The sequence below is a fragment of the Acomys minous genome, assembly GCF_964271855.1.
Source record: "Acomys minous genome assembly, chromosome: 17".
Lineage (NCBI taxonomy): Eukaryota > Metazoa > Chordata > Mammalia > Rodentia > Muridae > Acomys > Acomys minous.
Genome location: NC_140500.1, coordinates 17,777,730 through 17,790,679, shown reverse-complemented (window position 1 = coordinate 17,790,679; position 12,950 = coordinate 17,777,730). Strand labels below are relative to the sequence as shown.

The window sequence follows — 12,950 nt, the reverse complement described above, 5'->3', positions numbered from 1 at the left end:
CTCTGAGAAGAGACCCTCCCCCCCCCCCCCAAAAAAAAGCATAGCTCATTTCCTCCTCTCACTTACAAGTTTCCTGCCAGCTTTTCTTAACTCCTCTCTGTACAATCTTTGATGGTGAGATGCTTGCGGACTTCTGAATTCAGAGCATCGCTCCCATGTCAGTGTTGCTGTGGACTCTCTCTTAGAACGCAGCCAGCAGTGTAGGTATTTGACACACTACTGATCAGCACTGCACTGGGAGTGAAGAGCAGAGAGCGATGCTTCGGCCACGTGAAAGAAGTCAAATGGGACGTCTGGGCTTCATTGATCCATTTCATGGCACTGGGCAAAAGTGAGTGCTTAAGGGCTGGGGGCAGAGGGACAGAGTGTCTGTAACAGGAAGTGGGAAACTGGGCGAGGGGAGGGGGCCTATCTATCCTTTTAAAAGTATTGTTTTAGACTTTGTTTTATGTGTATGATTTTTTTTTGTCTGCACACATGTATGTATGTATGTATGTGTACTATATGCCTAGTATTAAGGGAGTTCAGAAACGTGTGTTGTATCCCTAGAATTGGAGTTAGGGGTGGGTAAATGTGCCACCATATGGCTGATAGGAATCAAACCCCAGTCCTCTGTCAGAGCAATAAATGCTCTTGATGGTTGAGCCAAGTCTCCAGCCCTATATGTCTCAACGAAGAATGTACGACTGTATGTTTTCTAAATTCAAGGAAATGTTTACCAAGTGAGCTAATTTTACTTCAGTAAATTATACCTTTTACAAAGGTTCCACTGACTTTAACCATTATAATGTGCTCATTTTCACACATCTAAAACACCTGAAAACCTCTATTACACTAAGAACCGAGGAGAAGGAGAAGTAAGATTGGAAGGCTTTAAGCACTAAGCTGTGGCCTTTGGACTTTGAGTCCACTCAAAACTCTCAACCTTCATTCTTTCTGGTTATATACATTATAGAAAATAGTATAATAAATTCTCTTGTGCCCGTTTCCAGCTCCAACACTTCACAGTATGTGAGGAATCTAGTTTCCTATGTTCTACTCCTCACGTCTCCTTACACTCCCTATAGAAAGAAAATCTTGGCAGACTTCTAAACTCCTTCACACTTTAAAGGAGTCCTTTCATTGTGATCTCTACTTTTGCATCATGCTTTAAAAAAAAAATCTTTCCAAATCGAAGAAAATAATGTAAATTCCTGTCTGATTTTTGTGAGCTCCTCTAATTTCTGTCAACATGTCACCCAGGTTCACACATGTCACAAAACACATCGTTCCATCCTCTCTTATTGGGACATAGCATTCCATTATATATATGGGAGCGTGCACCACAATTTCCCCCCATTTATTCACTGATAGATGGGAGGTGTGTTCCATGTGATTGCTACAGCATACAGTGTTACAAAACACAATCAAGTACAAATATCTCTTACCGGGGCTTGTGGGGAATAGGACAGAAGTTGACAAAATTTACTATAAAGTGAGGTCAGATCTGGCGTTCAAAGGCCCAGTAGGATCAATAGAGCGCACGATAACGTACAGTGTGTCTAAAAGTAGCTGAGGGGATTTTGAATATATTTACCATAATGAAACAATGAACATGTATGTTAATTTTAATGTGTCAATCAAAAAACACATTTTCTCTGAACTTGAACTGTTTGGATTTGGGGGGGGAGATAAAGCTTGCCAGGCTGTTGCTTTAAGCAGCCAGGCTTTGGTCTTAGGTCCGGAAGATGATGAAAAAGCCGCCATCTTGGAAATTCACCATCTTTATTGCTTAGTCATAGGCTCTCTTAATGGCCTTCAGAGTATTTATCTAGCCTCTAAGCCCTCAGAAGCACTCGGCTGACTTAAGGAACAGTGGTATTACTCAATGGGCGTTCTCTTTCGGTATTAGTCACAGGTGAAAACGTCACAGGTGAAAACATCACAGCAGCTGCGGTGAGATCTAGAGAGCCGGTGGGCAGACAGCAGTTAGAGCAATTTTCACTGAAGTCAGACGCTTTGTAGACTGTGGACCTTGCTGTGAGGGCTTGGCTGCCATTTTTTAGCCGGTAGAAAAGTCTGAAGAACAAAGGAAATCTTTACTTCTGTAACTTTTGCCAGCACAGCAGGGCTGCTGGCTTACTGTGAGGAGTGTGTGACTTGGTACCAGGCAGCCTAAGCCACAACTCACGGGCAGAGCTTTCAGGTGGAGAGACCCACACCTGCTTCAAGGAGATGGACTTGGGGTGGTATCAATCTCCCGTCCCCAACCTACTGAAAAACTCGGGATACAATAGTGAGCACTAGGACCCAGATTGTTCTGGAGACTGTATACCAGTGTCCTAAGGGAGGGGGGGCATTTCCTACAGCCAGGAAGTTTGGTGAAGGGGGCGGAGCGCGCCACAGGCTGTGGGAGTCGGGAAAGGAGAGTGAAGGAGGGCACATTAGGTGTGCACTGGATGCCTGGGCATGTCCAAAGTCCTCTAGACAATCCTTCGGAAATCCAGACACCAACATTACTTTACAAACGCAGAAGGGCCATTCACTTCTCCCTGCAGCAGCAGGGATCTCAGAATCCAGAATGAATTCCAGGCAGTGGGTTGGCGCAAGCCTTTAATCCCAGCACTCGGGGGTGGCAGAGGCAGGTGGATTTCTGAGAGTTCGAGGCCAGCCTGGTCTACAAAGTGAGTCCAGGACAGGCAAGGCTACACACAGAGAAACCCTGTCTCGCAAAAGCAAAAAAAAAAAACAAAAAACAAAAAAAAAAACAACAAAAAAAAACAAAAAAAAAAAAACAAAACAAAACAAAAAAACAAAACAAAACAAAAAAAAACCAACCCAAAACAAAAAACAAAACAACAAAACAAGAACGAATGCAGGGCCATCAAGCCTGTGGGAAACTCACAGACATTCCAAACGGGCATGAAAGATTGAGGAAAATAAACTCTGATGGGGAACTTGTTCAATCAAACCCAACACCCACAACAGGCCACTAGCGCCTTAGGGGTTACTTCCGTCAATACACACACACACACACACACATACACACGCACGCACGCACCCACACACGCACGCGCGCGCGCGCTGCACTTTCGGTAATTTAGCTAACAACAAATTCCCAGTGCACTAACAAGTTCGCTGCTGGCTGCTCTTCCCCAAACACGTTTAATTAACATACGGCATAGGCATAATCGAATATCACAGAGATGCAGTGGTGCATTCCTACCCGCTTCACAGGTCCTCATGGTGGCCCCAGCCTCACCCTGGCAGGGTAATAAGAGTGAGGTTCAGTTCTCCTAAAGAAGCTCCCCTCTCTCCCTTTAACTTAGTTAACATTTCAGTAAGTACATACTGTGGTCTTCTTCCTCTTCCGGGCAATCTGGGAAGGTGGGCTCCTCCGCAGACAACAGTTTCATGGGGGCTCTGCAGCACCTATCTTCTCGATAAGCAATGAATCAATCAGGGAGGCCTGTGGAAGACGGAGACTGAGCTAGGGGCGGGTTTTCAATCAGCTGACCTGGACGCACCAAGGAGGCTGCCAATGATTTGTTGCCCGCCCGGTTCTGAAGCCACCCACCCTTTCAGCACATAAAATATTTGGTGAGGGATTGTGACAAGAGGAATGTGATGTCCTGTAAAGTAAATAAAGAGAACCGAGAAATGTTTTAGAATTTGACGGTGCAAAGGTGATTTTTAATCACATCAACTTCATACACTTTTCTCTTATGCCACGGTGGGACGGCAAAGGAAGTTTCACTGTAATTTGGAAATCAACCTAAAAGCAAAACAACTGTAGCTGCCAGGCCTTCTCAAACCTTGTAAGAATGAAAGTTTCTGGAAAGAAGTAGCAACTTCCACCGAAACTTCTGTAAGGCTGCCTGACTAGCGCGACAGTGAACTCAGAGGGTTTGAAAAGCTCAGAGCCATCTTTAGTCCTAAAAAAAAAAAAAGGAAATATATTTTTGTCATGCATTGTTGCAATAACCTTTTGTGCACTATGTGAAGGCTGTTTTTGTATTATTCAAATGTTGATTTCTGTACAGGGAGTTGATTGCTGGCTTTACTTTTTTTTTTTTTTTTAATGGCTCTTCACCTGCCTCAGTATTTTGTAAAAATACACTTCTCTCATCTTCTGATTGGTTAAATAGAAATCTGATGGCCAGAGGCTGGAGAGGTAAAGTGGAACTTCTAGGTAAAGAGGGTCTCTGGGGAAGAACACACACACACACACACACACACACACACATACACACACACACACACACACACCACACCTGTGGGTTCTTTTTCGGGGAGGCTGAGATGAGAATCTGGTGGCAGTTTTTTTCCAGCCTTCTGGAGGATAGGTGAGGATGGCTCGGTCGTGAAAACCTGTCACAGGGAAGACCTCCTCAGCAGGGACCAGCTTTCTGGTCAGATCCTCTTGCCTTGGTCTAAGCAAAAACAGCTGAGAGTCAAAGAGGTAGATTTTAATTCACTAAAGTTCTATCCAACTTAAAGATAAAAGAGAGACAAACCAGGGAGCTGGGACAAAAGGAGAGAGGAGAGTATACACAGGGGAGGGAGGGAGAGAGAGAGAGAGAGAGAGAGAGAGAGAGAGAGAGAGAGAGAGAGAGAGAGAGAGAGAGAGGGCCCTCCAAGCTAAGGGTCTATAAATTGCAGGAATCATACCCAGGACACCTCCTGGGGCATTATTAAGGACTTTCTGAATTATGATTCAGGTTATGTCTTTTCTTGAGAAAAAGTATGTCTGAGTCATTTTAGGAAAATCTTAAAATTGACTTTATCTGGCCACTATTTGGAAGTCTTCCTTCTGCCCTGGAGACCATTAAGCTCACATAAGCGCATAGCTAGATGAGGTCGTTACTCCAGGAATCTTCGTAGGGTATCTGCCCTAAGTATATTTGGTGCAGGGTAAAAAGAGACAGTTGACAAATACTGACTTGCCAAGAGGAATAGGGTACAATACAATACAATGTTTGAGCAGGTAAGGCATTTATTTTTCTATATAATTTAGTTTGGACTGTATAACTTACAATAAGTTTTTATCTATGCCATTTAAAAGACTGACATAATAAGTCCTGAGGATTTTGTAGCCAAAGATTTATTGGCTATGCAGTTGATTGGAGACATTTTTATGTCTCAGTCAGTCTCAGAGCTATTCCCATGTAGACTGTTCAGCAAATTATATTACTAGTCCTATTTGGTCTTCTTGATTTCTTCCCATCTGTCTGAAGCCAAGAATTTCAAGAGTTCTCCCCCTGTCAAATCTGAGTTCCACCAGTTTGGATGGATTATGTAGCTTTTTGTTTCCTCTTGAGACAAGAGCATATTCTCCTCCCCAGTGCAACACGTTTTTGTTTTCCATTTTGAAATTAGATGCTTATCTAATTCGGCAGTCCTTTCTAAAATTCAGTGTATCTTAGCAGGCATGTTACTTGTCTTATTTAAAAAAAATTTAAATCAATATATTGTTATTTAACTTATGTTGGGGGATATATTACAGTCCCATCCTATTTTATGACCTTTTAAAAATTATTGTTAGATATTTTTTATAGTTATTTGACCTATAGGATTTAAGTTATATCTGTAACAGGTTTCATGTCATAATGTCTAAAAAAAGGTTTCATTTTCAATGGATACACATGTTGAAACACCAGCAGCTCCAATTTGCAAAGGCACCTCCAAGATAGTCACTGCCTCTAACAAATGTGTCATCTTAGAATCAGTCTCTCCCGTATTTAAGGCAAACGGCTATTGGAATTCTGAATATGAACCTATGGCCTGGTGCATATATTTCAGTTCTCCAAACTCTGCAAAATGGAGCATACAATCCATTGTATGAACTTGTTCCAAGGCAATACCAAACAGGATCTTCATTTTTTACTTTAGCATGTAGACCTTCATCCAGTAACTGAACCTTGGCAATACACATACAGTATCCAGTCTGATCATGTTGGCCCATAGCCAAATCTTTTCTACCTAGTCTTTTTTTTTTTTTTTTTTTTTGGTTTTTCGAGACAGAGTCTCTCTGTGTAGCCTTGGCTGTCCTGGACTCACTTTGTAGACCAGGCTGGCCTCGAACTCACAGCGATCCGTCTGCCTCTGCCTCCCAAGTGCTGGGATTAAAGGCGTGCGCCACCACGCCCGGCTTTCTACCTAGTCTTAATGGGCTGCCATTCTGCAATTTCTTCAAGACTTTGCAGGTTTTTCTTTTCTTTTTCTTTCTTTTTTTTTTTCCCATCTGAAACTACCTGTTTTTGTGTTCCTGTAAGTTCCAGTTTGGATTTCTTTGAAATTTCCCTATTTTGATTCAAAGATTCCCTCCAACCTTGGTTCTATGGCCTTTAATTTAGCATCTATTTTCTCAGTCTCTTTATTCTCCAAGTCTGTCTTATTCTGATCTCTCTTAAAGAGGATATACACGACTGAAATTGTCATTGAAACAATTATTTGTATGCTAAGAGACACAAACTCAAATGGAGTCCAGAAGTTCGCGTGGTGGGGGGTGGAGGGGTGGGGGTGGGTGGAGGGGTGGGGGGGTGGGGGGGTGGAGGGGGGAGGAGGCTGACTTCCCTGAGATCCAAACAAAAGCTCACCTTATCAGATTAGGGCCAGCTTCCCCTTACCCAATTGTGGGAGAGACCTGCAGTGTAACAGCTACAGCAGATGAAAAAGAGCCGCCCCCCCCCCCCCCCCCCGCAGCATGACTCAAAGCTCAAAGCTCTTCTGCCCTGTACTTTATCAGTTAAGGCCAACTTCCCTATGCTCCTTACTCAATTATGTGATACCAAGGCTGGGAAAGTCCTGCTTGTGGTTTCTGCCTTTAAAAATCTTGTACTCTTGGAGCATCTTCTGCATATATTCCAAGGAGTGGAATAGCTGGGTCTTGAGGAGGCCTTATTCCCAGTTTTCTGAGATAGTGCCAGATAGATTTCCAAAGTGGTCAACCATGTTCATAGCAGCCTTATTCATAATAGCCAGAACCTGGAAACAGCCTAAGTGTCCCTTAGTAGAAGAATGGATAAAGAAACTGTGGTAAATTTGCACTATGGAATACTCAGCCATTAAAAACAAAGAATTCCTGAAATTTATGGACAAATGGATTGAACTAAAAATGATCATAATGAGTGAGTTAACCCAGAAAGAGAAAGACTCAAATGATATATACTCACTTATATCTGGACACTAGCCCAAGGGGCATGTCCCATGAAAGTCTTCACTTACCAGGACACTGGGACAGAGGGGAAGACTTGCTATTGGGACTGTAGGTGAAAGAAGCAGGGGAGAATGGGGAAATAGAAAGATCCAGAGGGTCCTAGAAACCTACAAGAAGAACATTATGATGGGCAGATCTGGGCCCAGGGGTCCTGCTCAAACTATGGCACCAGCCAAGGACAATACAGGTGGTAAACCTTAAACCCCTACACAGATCTAGCCAATGGACAGGACATTCTCCACAGTAGAGTGGAGAGTGGGGTCTGACTTTCACATGAACTCTGGTGCCCCATATTTGACCACGTCCCCTGGATGGGGAGGCCTGGTGGCACTGAGAGGAAGGATAGCAGGTTACCAAGAAGAGACTTGATACCCTATGAGCATATACAGGGGGAGGAGGTCCCCCTCAGTCACAGTCATGGGGAGGGGACTAAGGGGAAAATGGGAGGGAGGGAGGAATGGGAAGATAGAAGGGATGGGATAACAACTGAGATGAAATATGAATAAATTAATAAGATATATTTTAAAATCTTGTATTCTAAGGAATCAAGGCCGCCCACCTTCCTCAGCCTCTGGGGAATGGACAGTCCTTGCTCCAGAGCGAGATCAATAAAAAAGACCCTGTGTACAGTGCACCTGACTGGTCTCTGGGAGTCTGTGGGGTTTCGTGGCTTGGGCATGAGGCACGGTGTCACTGTGTCTTCCTCAACATAGAAAATAATCTTCTCTAATCTCAAAACCTTTCCCTAAGGAGTTTATTTATTTATTTATTTTTTAGACCTTACCAGTTCGAATACTTGAGGCTTCCCAGTCTGTCTCTTGTTTCCAGGGAGGGGCTTTTTTTCCCTGCCTCCTTCATTGGATCCTGACCCTTTCTCCACTCAGGGAAGTTGTTGAATCTGTAAGTGTTAGTTCCTCTGGTCTGCAAATCAGGCCAACAAGAGCCCCTCCTCAAAGGGACTTAGCTTCCTACCTTGGCTACGAAAATATGACTTTGAGAAGCTTGTTTGTGTTAAAGAGCCATCTTTTTTTTTTCCCTTAGCAAGGCCTTACTGTAAGAACCCACTCTCTGGGGTTTTAGTTTGAGTTTTTCTTCAGCCAGCTGGAGGCCTTGTTGCTTTTCCAGGGGTAATAGGGATCTGTGAACTTCTGACTTAGAAACTATGGCTGTTCTGTTTTCCTTTAAGGAACAGAACTAAGAAACCACTTTGTAGTTTCACTTTCTATGTGCATCTGCTCCACTTTGAGCCAAAGTGTTAATGTAATTTTTTGCAAAACAGTGTCTGCTTCTCACTTTCTCTCTTAACCTGGCTGTCACACAAATAACTGAGACTCTTACGTTTGTTTGAAAATAACTTCACAGCACAATCACTGAGCACTTATTACTCTACTCTTAACCCTCTAAATTAATCTGGCTTCCTCCTGGCTTGCATCCCAGAGATAGTTGTACCTTATAGCTTTCCCTGTTCCAGCTCCTTCTTGGTCCTCTTGGACCCCCTCCCCTGCATGAACCCCCGACTTTATCTTCTAATTCTCCTCCCTTGGCTGGCAGAAAGTCCAGCCCCATTTTCTCCCCTGGTCAGCAACTGGCTGTAAACTGCTTTATTGGCATATCACGGGACACTTGGGGAGCAGCGTTTATACAAGATTGAGACAGGGGATTCTCAGGACAAAGATTACAACCAGGGGCTACAGAAGTCAGCATCTGAGTTGCACAACACCTTATGCCTATAATTAATCATTTGTCCCTACTGGATGATAAGGGCAGTTCATGTCTTTATGCCCCAGAGTGAAGGTAACTCTAAGTACACAGCTCTCACTGTTTCCAGCTGAGCATGTCATCTCTGGGCCTTGTGGCTTTCAGATCCACTGTGATTCAAAAGATTGGGGGACTGGCACTTTGGTTTGTGGTAAATTATGGAAATGGAGTATCTTGTGAGATTTCTGTTAAATTGTCTTCTGTATTTGGAAACTGTTTCATTCTTTTATTTTTATTTCTCCCTTCTCTCTTCACTTCAATTTTTCTCTGATTGCTTACTTGTTTTAGTAAAAGAGTATGGGTTTCCTGAAAAACTGTGTTCATAATTACATGATTACACTATTTGTTTCTATTTTTGGATATGCATGCTGTTTTCCATCCCCTGTGGTACTGGGTATGAGAACTGGGGGCAACTATAACAAAATCATCTCCACTAAAAATAATTGGGGAGTCATTTCTGGTACTTAATATTTTGTTTCAAAAATCACTTGTTTCTTGAAACTCATTGGACCTTTGAAGGAGCAGCACATTCGTTCTAATTTGTTAAAGGAAGAAAAAGGTGAAAGTATTAAAAAAAAAGTGTCTTTTTTCTAAGCTGTTCTCTGTCACCTTGCTGCATTCAGAGTATCTTACACAAACATACACCAAGACACACATGCATACACATACATGTACACTTGCAGACATGCACACATACACCAACACACACACACGCTTACATACTTGTGCACACACGTTTTATTGTAATTGACTCACAGATAAGCACACCACACAGCTCCATCAACACAGCCACTCAAACACTCACCAAGCCCGAATCATATGTCTCTCATAACCTTCCACACAGTTAGAATAGCCGTTCTGAAGTCATGGAGCTTTGGTTATGGTTTTAGACTTTCACTGTCAGTCACATTTGTATGCACTTATCTGCCACAAAAAAGGAAAACAATGACAGAGTTGAAACTAGAAAAACAATTCTCTTTATAACTGTTTTAACGACTTGTGTGCCCTCTGCCTTCACTGTGTCATGTTCTGTCTCCTTATGTCACTCTTCCTTGTGATCCTGTCTACATGCTCACACTCACAGCTGTCCACACGATACGTTACAGGTTGGGACTGTGTGTGAGGGAATACAGTGTGTTTCTGTCCTTGGAGTGTGAGTGACCTCACTTAGTATTATACTTTCTAGGTTCCCCTACTTTCCTACAAATTTCAGTTTTCTTTACAGCTGAATAACATTCTGTTTTGTACATAAAATACACTTACATTATCTGTTTCCCAGTTGAAGAACCATCTAGGTCAGGTCCTGCTCCTTGCTACTGTAAATAGGGGAGCAGCAAATATGGATGTATGAGCATCTCTGTGGTGGGATGTGGAGTGCTCTTCTTATACAGCCAGGAGTGGCATAGATGGGTCACATGACAGGTCTATGTTTAAGTTACTGGCTGTATCAGTATCAGTTTGTACTCCCGTTTCTGCACATGCTTCTGCACAGGCTGAGTTCTGCCTGCCTCTGCCTCCTGAGTATGGGGATTAAGGGCGTGTGCCACCACTGCCCAGCGTGGTTGCCAGATTATTTAATGGTAGACATTGAGTGGCTGTAATAAGAGCCAGCTTATGTTTACATAGATTTAATGTGTGTGTATGTGTGTGTGTGTGTGTGTACATGCATGCATGTGTGTGTTTGAGAGATAGACAGAGACAGAGAGACAGAGAGAGAATGAATTATATGAAGCTCATGATCAAGATTTTGGTACCAAAAAATTATTTTGACCATATCATGGTCTACAATTCTGGCATTTCTCTATAATAAAATCCAGATAAGAGAGCAGTTTTCTTTCTTTTGTTAGGAAAGGAGGATTATGGGAAAGGAAGCTGTAGGATTCCAGGAGTCAGGACAGTCCCCAGGGGCTGATGGCCTAGAAATGATTTCCTTGCAGGGTATGGTGTCTTTAGTCCCAGGATTCAGGGTCAATTAGGAAAACAATAGCAACGGTGGGGTTCCCAGGTAGGCTTTCTGAATTCCAAGCCCAGGAAGGCTCCAAACAGTCTCTCACAAGGTATTCATGGTGTGCCTCAAGGGTAAAGCCCGCCAAGATTGCTTCCACCTGTGACAAAGCTTAATCTTTCCCACACATCCCCCTTCTCTTTTAAAAAATTAAGAACTATATACACATATATACATATATACATACTTATCAGGACATACAAAAAGACATAACAAAGTCTTTTTATATTTGTTAACCTAAGGGAAAGTATACCACTATCCTACCAAAGAGAGTCCTTTTCTTTCATGAGAAATTGCAATTATTAATCTATAAATGTGTTTTTAATTCTTAGACTAAAGCTTCTAGTAACACTGTGGCTATCTAGTCTTCAATCCCATCAGAGACCCAAGAAGGAAAATCTATCTAATAAAGGAAGTGCTGGCAGGCAACTTCCAAGTTGCACAGTACAGAGAGAGCAGACTGCCTGGAAAGTCATTGAATTCTCTCCTTCACTGGGGCAATCAGTCTTCAGCCTTATCGGCCCAAAACATCCAACGAACTGCTTTTTGAAGCAGGAAATCCGACGGTCTGGTCCATCTAGTCTCTTCAAAGCTGGACAGTCAACTTTCCAGCATCATTGTTGATCATTGCAGACAGTCAGCCTGTCATCAGCCGTAGAGATAAGAGCAGTAGCAGAGCAGTTTTTCCGTCTAGTGACCATTCTGTCACCAGCGTCTCTTGAAGTCCCCATCTTTAATGATGCAAATGGAGAGGCGGCCAGGAGCGGATGTCTCTCTCTGTCAGGAAAGCCCTCATCATTAAATGTCATATTTTGTGGATCTCTGAAGAGTTTGAAGAGCAAATCTATCTATTCTTACAGTTATCAATCTATTCCTTTGAAGACACATACGAGCTATTAAACAAACCTGCTCTATAACAAAGTGAGTATCTAATAGGATTTCTACGTAACTAAATACCAACTTTTATCCCCGATGATCCAAACAGTTTTTTATAAGACATTAGTGGTACATGTATAATACATTAAACAAACATTGAACAAAAAGAACTTAAATTTCTAACATACAATATACAATATTTTGTCAACATATAACATACAATACATAAGGCAAAAATGAATGGAATATACAATTTAAGTTCATATCAATGTGAAGCAAAAGTTGAAGTCTTAAATTTTTATCAATCAAAAGTCTTAAATTTCCATCAATCTACAATACCAATGTAGAATTTTTGAAGTTAGTAGATTCAATAATCTACTTTTTATTCTACAACCCTGTATCCTCCCTTACCAATATAGAATTTTTGAAGTTAGTAGATTCAATAATCTACCTTTATTTTACAACCCTGTATCCTCCCTTCCTTCCCCCCTTTTCCTTAATATTAAAAGGGATAGAAAGTAAGAGAGAAAGAAAGATAGAAGAAAGAAATCTCCAAATGAACTTTTATTAATTGTAAATAATCCCGTTAGGCAAAGATGAACATTGGTAACCCACAAAAAACACCCATCCCACCTACTGGGAATGGGGGCATCATGTTCTCAAAATTACTTGATGCTGTTTACGAGAAAAATATTTTTCAGGTACCCAAGAAAAATAATATATTGGCCAAGCGCTGGAAAAGCTAGCTGTTTTTGTCCAGTCCTTTTGGGATCGATCCTTTTGGCTAGCCGATTTATTGTTAATATGTATGCAATTTCTGGAAGAAGCAGTAGTGCCAGAGGCAGAAGTTCGATCTTCATAATTGTTCTGTTTTTTGCTCTGAAAGTAAGCAGACTTTAGAAATCATTAGTACAGGTATGTTAGTACATGTATAATTTTTTAAGGGAACATCATTTGAGGCATCTTGCTCGAGGTGCCAGAGGCATGCTTTTGGGGTTAAATCACCCATGCTGTCTGTTGTCTTCAGCATTGTCCTGCTTTTTGCAAATACAGGGCTCTACCTGCATATACACCAATAGGACAGAAGAGGGCATTAGTTCTCCAAGCTGTAAG

At 42.0% G+C, this 12,950-nt stretch overlaps 1 protein-coding gene across 1 annotated transcript in view; it reads left to right on the top strand.

Annotated features, from left to right (window-relative positions):
- Positions 1-74: 74 nt before the first annotated feature.
- LOC311587961 (C-type lectin domain family 2 member D2-like) overlaps positions 75-12,950 on the top strand; it is a 101,764-nt gene continuing 88,888 nt past the window's right edge. Inside the window, exon 1 of the mRNA XM_084765295.1 lies at positions 75-331. Within this exon, the coding sequence (XP_084621421.1) occupies positions 316-331 (16 nt within the window). The 5' untranslated portion in view covers positions 75-315. The remainder of the gene's footprint in view (positions 332-12,950) is intronic.